Raw genomic sequence first — 13,318 nt, 5'->3', positions numbered from 1 at the left:
GTCCATCGTTCATCATTTCAGAGCAGCTCATTTCACATATTTCGCTGAAGTCCGGAGGTTACGTTAACGTTAGCTTGCTAACATTATGTGATTAGCTTTGCACGGCTCTGCATTACTGGCCGCAGTAATTTGCCATTAACGTTAAATTCTCAAAACAGCACTGACAACGACTTAATGCAGCATAAAGTATCAACGCCTTCTTTAATGATGGACCTTTGAATGCAGCCTTAGCTAGCGCGCAGCTAGCAGACTGCTTGGCTTTTATTATTCAAAGCTCTGCTGTAAGGCTAGCCATCCTTTAGCTATTCAACTAAGCCGCTGAGCCACTATTAAAGCATTAGTTGTTAGATCAATTATTAGCTCACTGTGTTAGTAGCTAAACAATTTTAAATACGTACTTGGTGTTGGCAAGAAAACTACACAGTAGATTCTGGAAACGGGTTACCGCAGCTCCTACCGCCAGCCGTCTTTAATGCCAAGTTGTCTGCTGTGGGCAATATTTTCCTAGACCAGACTCCTTCGAGGTTGCCAGGTTGGATTCAAAAACACCCCTTTTAATACGTTTCGAGCTCTTTTGAAAACATAAAGGTTTCCAAGCGCTGCCAAAGACAGCTTGAGACCAAATTCAATTTATATAAATTAATTTCACATTAAACATGAGTATGAGACACAAGAGCAGACTTGTCTAGACATATATCTAACCAAGTTGGAATAAGTGATGTGGTCGTCCAGTTGTGATTTAATGAGCATGGTCAATCAAAAACCTACACCTTAGTAAGTATTCTTATTAATATTATTGTTTATATTATTATTATTATTATTATTATTATTATTAGTATTATTATTTGGTATTCATACCCATATTATCATTACGTCAAGTCAAGTTAGTTAATTTATATAGCCATATATATTGCACATCACAAATATGCCTAAAGGGGCTTTACAATCTGTACAGCATGGGACACCCTCTATCCTTAGACCCTTGATTTGGATAAGGAAGAACTCCTCCAAAAAACCCTTTTAACAGGAAACAAACGGAAGAAACCTCAGTAAGAGCAGCAGAGGGATCCCTCTCCCAAGACATACAGATAGATGTCTAGAGTATAGAATAGACGAACATAGTAACTTTAGAGTATGGACAACCAGGATGACAAAATTATAGATTGTAAACACATATGGTTATTGCCCCCATGATCTCTGTTTCCTTTTATATATTAGTACTGCTGTAACTGCTCTTTTCTTGTCTGTTGTGTTTTCTTGTTATCTTTAATGCTTGTACTTTTCACAGTAGTTTTATTATTCTTTCTGCATTCAACAGTGACAGTTTTAACTGATTTTTTTATGGTGGCTGAAGAAGAATTGTATACAGCCCTGCCTCCAAAAAGTGAGAAAATGTGACTCAATCAGTAAAAGACACATACATGCATTTACAGTTTTATGTGATTATTATCTCTACCTTCTTTTGCATGAGTTCAGCCTCTGAATGCTTTCATAAATGTGCGCTTTACAAAATAAAATAGGTCTACAGGAAATCAAAAGGTAAGAATAACTGATGATTTTTTAAAAGAGGCTTTGTGTAAGGGAAAACAGTTGATATGCTGAAGATGCTTAAGTTGAGTCGCGTCATCAAAGTTCCTGGTTCTAGTAATGTAATTGTCCTTTCTAACAAACGAATACAAGGCCAGTAGCCTACAATAATCCAATTGAATTGCACAAATGTGTGAGTATAAAAGAAAGTAAGAACATTTTGCACTTCCATAAAGTTGAGGCATTTCAAAAGTAGCCTAATGTGTAACCAGAAATTGATTGAATATATATATAATATAATATGTGAACGGACAGGGCGATGCTGTCCACTTCGACGAGCTCTTACATCAAGCGTTAAAATACCCCGTTGACTGTCCAAACCTGGCAACCCATGGTCCACGTCGTCATTTCCGAAGTCGAAGAACGGGGTTCGCTTGGTTTGCCGCCTCGTACCGCCCGATTACACGCACAGTTCAGCGGTCGGTGTTTAGCGTTAGCTGTCCCGCGCGGCTGTCTTCACTCTATTAACCGTCCGTAGATGCTGCCATGACAGCTCTCACCTCGAGGGAAGCACAAGTCGAAAAAGTTGTGGTTTGCTGCCGTGTGGGATCGAAGTGAGCGAGGGGACGTTTGGGGACACCGACACCGACCGAGGGGAGCGGAGCAACACGTTTCACCAAAATGGCAACCCCCTATGTTACAGATGAATCTGGTAAGGCTGATACGTGTGCCAGACCTTTTGTCTAACCGAAACAAAATCCAATTCATTAAACATAGCAACTACAATCGAGTCCAAGTCTTTCTTTTCTGCAGTTTCGACTGTCGACAATAACACGTTTAACGACGTTGTTGATTCCGATGTTTTGTTTTGCAGCTAGCTAATGCTAGTTGTAGCTGAAATGGCTAATGGTATACTCTCTACTATTGCTAGTTAGCTTGTAGCTATCGCACGCCAAGTTATCAATGTGGAATAGTAAGTGGTATTTATACTACTGCCAGGAACATATTCCCCTCTTTACTTTTGTAACTTATCTCTGTTTTATTTAGCTACATTACCTGTTTGTACAACGACCTGACAGTTGCTACATTAGCGAGCTAACGTTACTTAGCTATTTCTGCTGCAACTGTGAATGGCCAGTGAGTTAATGATGTGATTTAAGTGGCGCTAGTGGTCACAGAGCTACAAACAAACAATTACTACGATGTTTTATTCACAGCACCAGTTGTTGTTAAGATTTTGTGTGTGAAAAACTGTTTTCGTTTAACTATTAGCATTATTTGGTCTCTGAGAAAAGACAAAAATGACTAGCAATAGCTATAATAGCTTATTGTTAATTCACAAGCTAGAACACTATGATAACTTCAGAGAGCATTCAACTGTGTCTTACTGCAGTAATTAAACTGAAAACACAAGTAGGAGTGGCTGATGAGGATAAGATCCTGTGTTGCAGTATGTATCATGATATGGATATACATCGTGATACAGTATATTTTCTGGAAAATCAATTGAGAATAATTGAGTATTTATTGCCCACCCTTATTACATAAATACAGTACAATAATCAAAATGATATGATTCCTACCTCCAAATAATCCTCATATTATATCAGTATATTTCCCAGCTGTGACACACAATGCTTTGTTTCTGTGCATAAATGTGTTTAAATGTGTTTCTCGGTCTTTACGCTTTGGGTAACTGTAATGTTACTGTAGTGTTTAGACTATGTGTGTGTTCACAAGGGGATGGACGTTAACACACAGACACACACGCTGTGAACAGCTTGTCAAACTAGTGAAGGGTGAATGAAGCCTTATGAAGCTTTGGAGCTTTCTTTGTGTTTATACCCCCCCAAAAAAGATTTGAAGCTTTGGGGCTTTAAACTCAACATTCGCAGTGACATCTGGTGGTTTTATAAACTTATAGCAGCCCTCCAAGACTGAGTCCCAAGCACTTCAACACCTCGCTGATTTTATAGTTTCATTCTCATGTGTCCCATAAAAGTCCAAGAAGCCTATGTGTTATTTATCAAATCTATAATAGCCTTGTTCAGAAGTGTGGCAGTAAATGCACATAATAATTAAAAAATGCATTGTCCAAGCCTACATATAAAATATTTCCATTGACATGAATTATTAATGTACCTTATTGGTGTGGTGTGAGCCCAGTGTCCACTGTGGGCTCATGCATTTTATCTTTTAGGTCGATATTTATGTGACATTTCATTGAGTTGCAATGTGTGACTGGAGAATGATATCCATTAAAATCATACTTTTATTACCTTATTACTTGGTATCAGGTGGAAATGCTCCAATACTACTTATGTCTTTTAGTGTACATCGTCATATCTGACAGTTAATCTCCTCTCTTCTTGTCCCACCAATGTGTGCATCACTTGAGCCCGTAGTTTAGCTGCAAAACTTTCAAAACTGTCAAACTAAAGAAAGCACTGAAGCACCAGCGATGCTTGAGGCCCAGGATTGCATCAGTCACGTGGTATTCTTTAGTTAACACAAGCTCCGACACAAGAGTTGCACACATGGACATAATGTTCAAAAACATCATCTCCCACGTAACATGTCAGCTATTCAGTGCAATTTCAGCTAATATATAACAACACAGTTTTGTGGTAATTTGTGGAGTTTTAAAATGATGTGAATGCACTGTGTTGTATTAATGTGGCAAGATACAGTTTATAAAATTAACTGGCTGCTTCCCCTTCATCCAGTTATTTGATTTATTTATTGTTTTGTTTGAAAGGGACAGCTCACATTAATAAACATTTTAAATGGACAGAGTCGGCCAAAAATACTATTTTTCAAGTGTAGTACTTGGAAATATGTTACATTGTCACCCTGAAAAAAGATAATAAGATTAAGATTTAATTTTAGAAGTTACTGGAATAGTTTATAAGCAGAACAATGATAAAAGGAGAAGAGTGTTAATGTTTTTAAAAACATGATGATCACAACCAGAGTCGCTCATTTATGTCCCAGTTTGACAAACTAAAGGAATCGAGTGCACTGAGCTACTTCCTTTGTCATGATAGCAGTCAAAGCCGGCCCACAGGATAAACTAAAGGTCTGTTGGACTAAAGTTCGCAGATTTATTCATGCAAATATATTAGCGCTCTCTAAAATGTTGTACCTCTTGCTCTTCAGGGAAATACATTGCTGCCACTCAGCGACCTGATGGAACATGGAGGAAGCCGAGGCGGGTGAAGGACGGTTATGTCCCCCAGGAAGAAGTACCAGTGTAAGTGCAGTTCTTTTTTCCCTGCAGTTGTACACAGATAAATCACACATAAATCAGTAGGCGATTCATAAGAAATTAGTATTTTTTATCCTCTGACTTCAGTTTCACCTTGTGTTTCTGTTTCTTGCTATTTGTAGTTATGAAAACAAGTATGTGAAGTTTTTCAAGAGCAAACCAGACCTGCCACCGGGCATGAATCCGTCCGAGTCAGCTCCGCCAAAGCAGCAGCAAAAGATCCCCGGTTGCGGGGACAGTGACACAGCTGGTCTCTCAAAGTCTGCCAAACGCAACATGAAACGCAAAGAAAAACGAAAACAGCAGCAGCACCCGGGCCAGGATGGGGATGAGGATGCCGACGTGGACTCGGTGAGCGATGCTGTCGAGAACGTGTCCATCTCAGAGGCCATGGAGTCTTCAAACAAGAGGGCGGCTGCAGTGGTTTCTGTCTCGTCTCCCGATGACTCCTCAGCAGCAGCAGCTGAAAAGATCAAGAAGATCAAAAACCTGAAAAAGAAGTTGCGACAAGTTGAGGATTTGCAGCAGAAAGTGGACTCAGGGGAGATAAAAGAGCCAACAAAGGATCAGTTGGAAAAGCTGGGTCGGGTTCTGGCCTTACGAGATGAGTTACAGCAGCTCGAGTGTGATTCTTGAAGCAATAAAGGAAAGCAGAAGAGTCTGAACAGACCGAACATACAAACTACATACTGAAAGACAGGGAAGGGACCTTTTGCAGCTTTGTGATCATGGCTTCCATTAAACATATTCCACCTGTTTGATATTCATCATGAACTTCGGAAGTGAACACAGTCCCAGCGCCTCTCGAGCCGAGAACGTCAGGACGTCTACGTAGCAGGCACCACGTCTTCAGAAATGACCAGCCTGTGTTCTAGATTCTCATCTCTACATAACGTTACGACTCCTGCTCGTACACTTGTATCGGCCAGGCCACTCGTTTATAAATATCTTTTAAAGACATCATTGTGAATTGTTTTGTGCGTGTCTGTCTTTTCCATTTTGTACCTTTTTCATGCCGTCGGGTTTCACTCGCACATAAAATGGAAACGATATTTTCTGTTTAAGAGAATATAGTTTGTTGACCTGTCTGCTCTAAGAATTAACACAACATTTTTGTCAATGATTGGATGGCTTCTTGTAGTCACCGTAATGCTGAGGCACTGTCTATACAGCCACGACATTAATTAAAACTACATGCTGCGTAAAATGTTCATCTCATATTGCTTTGTAGTAGTTTTTGAGTAGCCTGAATAACAGGGATATTATTTTTAAAGGCAAAACAAATCTATGTTTTGGCGTCACTGGATGGATATTTTGGAAACAAGTTATACATTTAAAGGATAAGGCTGGTATTTCTATGCTTTTCTTATTGTCAACAAGTCCTAGAAAAAGACCCAAACCAACAGTGAATTGATCCTACCAACAAGTATCGTCTGTTTAGCCGAAGCCTGTCATATCCTCTTCCTCTGTGCCATAGAGCTCCATTGATGTCCACAAAAACACACCAATGTTGTGTTCCTGCATTATGATGAACATGGACACTGCAGTTACTTTGAGTTGATGCCACATGCACCGTCCTGCACCAAATGTGTATCAATCCGCAGCTGAAAATAGTCCCCAACAAATCAACAACTAAACATTTGTGTCTTGTATTTAAAGAGAGTGGGAACGAAAAGGCAACAAATAGAATACAGAATAAAGCCGAATGTGTCCGTTAATAACTTTAAAATGTTCATCTTAAAATTTCATTATCTTCTCATCGCTCTGAAATGAAACAAAGTGATTTTTGTCAGGACGGCTTCAGCTTCTATTTCTTTCCCTAAGTCGAGCCTGTCAGGCACCGCTCCTGCAAGTTAATCTTGCACTTTCATAAAGTTTGGGGACTCAGACAGAATGGCTAAAATCGAAGCAGCAGAGACCGAGACACCCTGATGTTTAGTCACTCCTCCAGAGCCACAGAAGATGTTATTCAACAGTTTTAAAAATAGTATTTTGTAGTTGAGTACAGTTTATCAGCGGAGTGCCCTTTAAACTCTTACTAATTATTATTAATATGATGTCCTGATTTCATACTACAAACTACTTGTATATAATGTATTCTGTACTTGCCATGAAAGTATACATTTTATGCAGTTAGTATACAAGAAATCAACATACTTCACTGTTTTATACTACCTAGGAAATTATACAATATGTACACCATCGGACATCAAGTAAATGTCACTGCTAACAACACCAAAGCAAAATGGTTTCCCAAATATTTTAGTTTTCTTTCTGGAGATGGCTCCCCACCATGCGCAGTTTAATTACGTTTTAATTGTAACCACCTCCCTTTCCTTTGTGCATTGCATTTACAGTTGTGTTCAAAATAATAGCTGTGTGTTTAAAAAAAGTAAAGCTCAAAATCCTTATAATAGCTTTTATTTCCATACACGCAAATGCATTGGGAACACTACACATTCTATTCCAAATCAAAACATGAAGAAAAATTTATCAAATGTGTTATTACTTTACAGAAAGTGAAGAAAAAGGAATATTAGGCCGTTCAAAAAAATAGCAGTGTCTGCATTTTTCTTTACAAACTCAAACATTTACTGTATAAACTGAGAAATGCTTGAAGATTTAGCTTTCCTGTGAATCACTGAACTAATATTTAGTTGTATAACCACTGTTTCTGAGAACTGCTTCACATCTGTGTTCAGGTATTCCAGCCCAGGACGATTGGACTACATTCCACCATTCCTCTGCATTTCTTGGTTTTGCCTCAGAAACAGCATATTTGATGTCTCCCCACCAGTTTTCTATTGGATTCAGGTCCGGGGATTGGGCTGGCCACTCCGTAACGTTAACCTTGTTGGTCTGGAACCAAGATGCTGCTCGCTAACTGGTGTGTTTGGGGTCGTTGTCTTGTTGAAACACCTATTTCAACGGCATTCCCTCTTTGGCATACAGCAACATGACCTCTTCAAGTATTTTGATGTATTCAAACTGATCCATGATCCCTGGTATGCGATAAATAGGCCCGACACCATAGTATGAGAAACATTCCCATATCGTGATGCTTGCGTCACCATGCTTCACTGTCTTCACAGTGTACTGTGGCTTGAATTCAGTGATTGGGGGTCGTCTCACAAACTGTCAGACCCAAAAAGAACAATCTTGCTTTCATCAGTCCACAAAATGTTGCGCCATTTCTCTTTAGGCCAGTTAATGTGTTCTTTGGCAAATTGTAATCTCTTCAGCACATGTCGTTTTTGCAACAATGGGACTTTGTGGGGGCTTCTTGCCGATAGCTTGGCTTCACATAGACGTCTTCTAATTGTTACAGTACTCACAGGTAACTTTAGACCTTCTTTGATCTCCCTGGAGCTGATCATTGGCTGAGTCTTTGCCATTTTGGCTATTCTTCGATCCATGCGAATGGTAGTTTTCCATTTTCTTCCACATCTTTCTGGTTTTGGTTGCCATTTTAAAGCATTTGAGATCATTTTAGCTGAGCAGCCTGTCATTTTCTGCACTTCTTTATATGTTTTCCCCTCTCCAATCAACTTTTTAATCAAAGTACGCTGTTCTTCTGAACAATGTCTGGAACGACCCATTTTACTCAGATTTTCAGAGAGAAATACACTATAACCAGCATGTACAACATTTGCTGCCTTCGTCCTTAAACAAGGGCCACCTGTTTGACACCTGTTTTCTCACAGAATGAATGACCTCGCTAATTGAACTCCACACTGCTATTATTTTGAACACACCCTTTTCAATTAATGATTCAATTACACAGAATCAGCAGCATGCATGCCATGACTGTTGGGTCTGTTGGTTTTCTATTAGTCTACTACACCTATTAGTAAATTACTTGCCATTTACTAGTGGACTGGACTGATATTATTTTGAACACAACTGTACATCAACAGCATATTCAAAAATCATGACTATCTTAACATACTGACAGTTTTCGAGTATACTTTTGTCCCTTTTCCAGTGTGAACACGCTACACGCTCAAAACCTGCTCATAATGAGTGTGCACTCTGGAATTGGTTACACGGCTTAAGGTTTTGTTCTGCTCCGGCGAGCTTGATCAGTCAATAACAATCCATTGTTAAGTTTAAGCTGGCAAAGGAAGATGGGTTTGTGCTGAAACTGCCCAATTACAGATAAAAGACGCCCTCCACTGATGAGAAACCGGGGACTGTCCTGTGGCATTCAAATTGAACCTGGGGTTAAATTTAGTAACTGAATTGTTTTAAGCGTGTGTGAGCAGAGTCTCTTTCCATCTGTCAGCTCCCTCTTTATGAGCTTTATTCTGCAGCGTCACAGCAGAACAGGAGGCGTTCTCCGTCTCCATTCACAGGACGATTTGTAGCAATGGTTACATGGGGGCGTCATTGTTTTTCCTTGAATGGGCTCCTACATTGTGAACATTATAATTAGCTGTTGTCTCACGGAGGAAGTGCGGTTAGTTGTTTTCTTCATAGAGCCGTAACCATGAAGTGAAAGAATGTTCAGATTTATGTGGAATATTGTTTCACGATTATAAATCATGAATGAGCAACAGCAGCTGTCACACCTTAATTAATGTCGTCTGGGAAATAATTGACCTACAAAGTGGTGCAGCTTTATTAGATATCAAGAGAGTGGGGGTTTTATTCACCACAATGACATAACTGGCTATAAGTCATCACCTTTAATAGATGGTGGGCAGATAATCTCCCTTTTAACAGACTAAATACTGAATTTATTTGCTTCCTTTGACGTAAACAAAACTACTCTGAAGTTATTCTTAAACACTTCAAGACAAACGGCTCTAAATGATGGTGGAAGAAGGCGTGATCGTGCTGTTGGTGTCGTCCACACATCACATTCCTTGTGAAGGTTTATTATGTGGCTTTGAGGCAGATCCTGGTATAAAAACTGGATCCCTAAACTAAGACACCAGCTTCAGCGCTGATACAGGGAACACAGATGGAGTAATGCACAAAGGATGGAGTCTTCAGCGATGCTGAGAAAGATCCAGAACGTGTTTATCGGTTGAAACTTGGATCGAGTTGATAACGTTTTTAGTTCCCTGGTAATGGAGAAAGACCCAAACCTGAAAATGCAATATAGACTGGACTTGATGGTGCTTCTTGTTTTGCTGACTGCAGCGACATCCGTTGCCCTGAGCAGTGAAGAATTTACAGAAGCGATGGTAAGAAAATGCAGAAAAGTAGAGATGCTGACACGTAAAGTTGCTGGGACGTCCTAAGCTGCCTAATAACACTGATTATGGAATATTATAATCAAATAAATAGTTATGGTGCATTTTGGGCAATATGGAATTTAAACTGTCCATTTGTTTTAGAGAAAGGAAGAAATGTTTTCAGATGTAAATCACAAATCAATGTGGTGTTGCTTGTTTCATTAGGATGCTTCAAATTGATTGAATATATATAGAGCTCCAGAAATATCCCTGTGATATGATAGAGCTTATTGAAGGTCAGCATCTTGGAAAACAAAATCAAGGACGTTGTTGAGTCTTTGGTGTCTTAAGAAGATACCAATAAAACAGCTTTCTGCACTCATCCGTGCGAACACTACATTTATTTGACAGATATAGTTACTCATCACTTTGCAGATTTAGATTTTACGAACTAAACACACCATCAGCTCATAAAATAATGTAGACTCAACTACCCAACATTATGTAGAGTAGTTTCAATACAACCGTTTACAACATTAATTAATTAGTGTGGTATCGGTACTTTTGCTTAAGTAAATGACCTGAATACTTCTTCCACCGGTATTACAATTAGTACTCTTTCTTTCTTTAGGTGTATTTAAAGAAGTATGGCTACCTGCACACCCCACTGGACAGTAAAGCCCAAAACCATCCACCTGAGGAGATAGTGGAAGCCCTAAGGTGAAAGTATTTCATCCATTTTAACATGTAAAAAGCAGCATGTTACCTTTACCCCCAGGCTGGTTTGTGTATTTGAATCAGTACAAATATCATAATGTCCTGTCTTTTCTTTGTGCGTCAGAATCTTTCAGAAAGCAACAAACCTGCAAATATCAGGAGAACTAGATTCAGCCACTGTGGAGATGATGAACAAACCTCGGTGTGGTCTGGACGACTCTTTCAATAACAAATCTCTCAAATATCGAGTCATGGGTGGGTAACTGCATTCACGTTACATATTCAGAATGTTATTGCAGTATTGCTTGATAAACATGTGTAAAAAATATCTAATAAAAAGCCACTTAAATGTTTCCTAATTGAGCAGGTTACTGGCGCAAGAAGATGCTGACCTACCGCATCTACAATTACACCCCTGACTTGGGTCAGGGAAAGACCCGTTTGGCCATCAAGAGTGCATTTAAGTACTGGAGCGACGTGTCACCTTTAAAGTTCAAGGAGCTGCAGCGAGGGAGAGCAGACATCAAAATCTCCTTCCACAGAAAAGACAACACGTGTCCAGTTCCCTTTGATGGGCGAGGTGGGAGCAGAACTGTTAAACTTTTGCTGTGAGCTGACTCTTGAGACGACACACTGAGACGTTTGATAAGACTTCTTGCTTCATCTTTAGGTCACGTTTTAGCCCACGCTGATGCCCCTGAGTCAGGCATTGTGCATTTCGACGAGGATGAAGTGTGGACAGAGGGGAAGACCTACGGCTCCAACCTGAGGATTGTTGCAGCTCATGAGATTGGCCATGCTCTCGGCCTGGGCCACTCACAGTACTACAGTGCGCTGATGGGACCTGTATACAACGGATACCACCCTGACTTCAAGTTGCATCCAGATGACATACGAGGGATTCAGGCTTTATACGGTAATGTCAGAATCACAATGTCAGGGTGTGTGTGTGTGTGTGTGTGATCTTTGAAGTACAGTTTATGTAAAGTGCATTGTCGTCCCTTTTCAGGAAAGCCAGAGAAGAATCCTCCATCCAGGAGTCCGAGCCAGTTAGTGCCAGGGGTTGTTCCAGATCCTTGCAGGGCCACTCTGGATGCAGTGATGTTGGGTAAAAAGATTTTGATGCTGTCAGACTTCATGCTATATAGGAAAATCATAAACCATGCCTCTGTATTTTGTTTAAGAAAAGATATTTGGTCAGTATTTCCCCCAACAGGGAGATGTATCTAAGTACAGCTATATTTTTTCCTGCATTGTGTCCCCGCAGGTCCTTTGCGTAAGACATATGCTTTCAGTGGTCAGTACGTGTGGACGGTGTCCAGCTCTGGCTACAACACTCCCATCCTCATCTCTGCACTGTGGAAGGAGCTGCCAGGGAGCCTCGATGCAGCTGTTCACTCTCAGCGGACTGGCAAGTCCTATTTTCTGAAAGGTGGATTCATTTCACAGTTTCAAAAATTCTCACGAGGGTCTGATGTACAACGCTGGCAGGATTTTAACATTTTAAAGTCTGTTACTGCAGTGTTTAATACATTTCTCTCTCTCTCTCTCTCTCCACGTGTTTTTTCACAGATGACAAAGTGTGGAGATACACCGGCTTCAAACTTGACCATGGCTTCCCTAAGCGCTTGGTCAACATCCCGGCTAATATCGACTCAGCCTTGTACTTCAGTAAGAACAAAAAACTTATCTTCTTCAAAGTAAGTGCAAAAGATATTTGCTTGGATATGTGTTTTGTTGAGAATCTCTTTCATTTTCCAGTAAATCATTTACTCGTTATTTCAGGGCTCTGGGTACTGGCAGTGGGATGAAATTGGCCCGACAGACTTCAGCTCATATCCCAAACCTATTGGACAACTCTTCCAGGGGTTACCCAGCAACACTGATGCTGCTTTAACTTGGGCAAACGGTCATATATACTTGTTTAAAGGCACCCAGTACTGGCGTGTCAACCAGCACCACCAAGCAGTGGAGAAGGCCTATCCTCTGAGCACCGCCACACACTGGATGCAGTGTGATGACTGAGCCACCAGAGGCCACCAGGGATTCAACACAGACCTTATCCTGCACAGTGATTCAGTAGAGTAACAGTGAGAGATTTATTTGGACCCTGACAAACAAGATGTTTACATACTGCATGAAACCTTTGTGTGAGGATTTAGAGCATTATTTTTTTTTTTTGGAAAAAAAGTCTGCAACAACAACAGAAGAAATATTTGCATGGAGTTTCTTTTATGTGGCAATAAGATATTATTTAAAAAGTAACTATAAACATACACGCAGTGGATTAAGACAAACTTCGTGGTGTGTGATTGGATGTGGTTGTCCACTGATAAGACATCTATAGGATGTAATATTCCTGAAATAATCATAACAGCACAGTTTTCTATCAATAGGCTTTTTTCTCAGCAGGCGTTTTAGTCATATAGGAAAAGCAAAGGTGTTATTAATAACATTAAAGACGGCTTTGTTCTGTTCAAGTGTCCCAGTGAGTCATGACGCACAACAATACCAGGGCCCTGAAACTGAAGCAGCTAAATGGAATTCGACCATCATTCATTTTGTTATTTCCACTTGTGCTGTTCCTACTGTGACATGTCAAAATGTCCTCTCTGAAAAAGGC

At 40.1% G+C, this 13,318-nt stretch overlaps 2 protein-coding genes across 2 annotated transcripts; both read left to right on the top strand.

Moving 5' to 3' along the window:
• The first annotated feature begins 2,009 nt into the window (after positions 1-2,009).
• On the top strand, positions 2,010-6,002 carry pym1 (PYM homolog 1, exon junction complex associated factor). The gene is made up of 3 exons (XM_070910758.1): positions 2,010-2,239; positions 4,687-4,780; positions 4,918-6,002. The coding sequence occupies exons 1-3, from the start codon at positions 2,209-2,211 to the stop codon at positions 5,429-5,431; spliced, it is 639 nt and encodes a 212-aa protein (XP_070766859.1). The 5' UTR covers positions 2,010-2,208; the 3' UTR covers positions 5,432-6,002.
• Positions 6,003-9,870: 3,868 nt separating this feature from the next.
• Positions 9,871-12,720, top strand: LOC139289259 (matrix metalloproteinase-19-like). Its single transcript, XM_070910824.1, has 9 exons — positions 9,871-9,987; positions 10,610-10,698; positions 10,820-10,950; positions 11,063-11,275; positions 11,366-11,611; positions 11,705-11,803; positions 11,963-12,127; positions 12,268-12,395; positions 12,481-12,720. Exons 1-9 carry the CDS (start codon positions 9,871-9,873, stop codon positions 12,718-12,720), a joined length of 1,428 nt encoding a protein of 475 aa, XP_070766925.1.
• Positions 12,721-13,318: the final 598 nt, after the last annotated feature.

Source organism: Enoplosus armatus, chromosome 8, assembly GCF_043641665.1.
Source record: "Enoplosus armatus isolate fEnoArm2 chromosome 8, fEnoArm2.hap1, whole genome shotgun sequence".
Taxonomy (NCBI): Eukaryota; Metazoa; Chordata; class Actinopteri; order Centrarchiformes; family Enoplosidae; genus Enoplosus; species Enoplosus armatus.
This window is presented reverse-complemented; position numbering and strand designations above follow the sequence as displayed.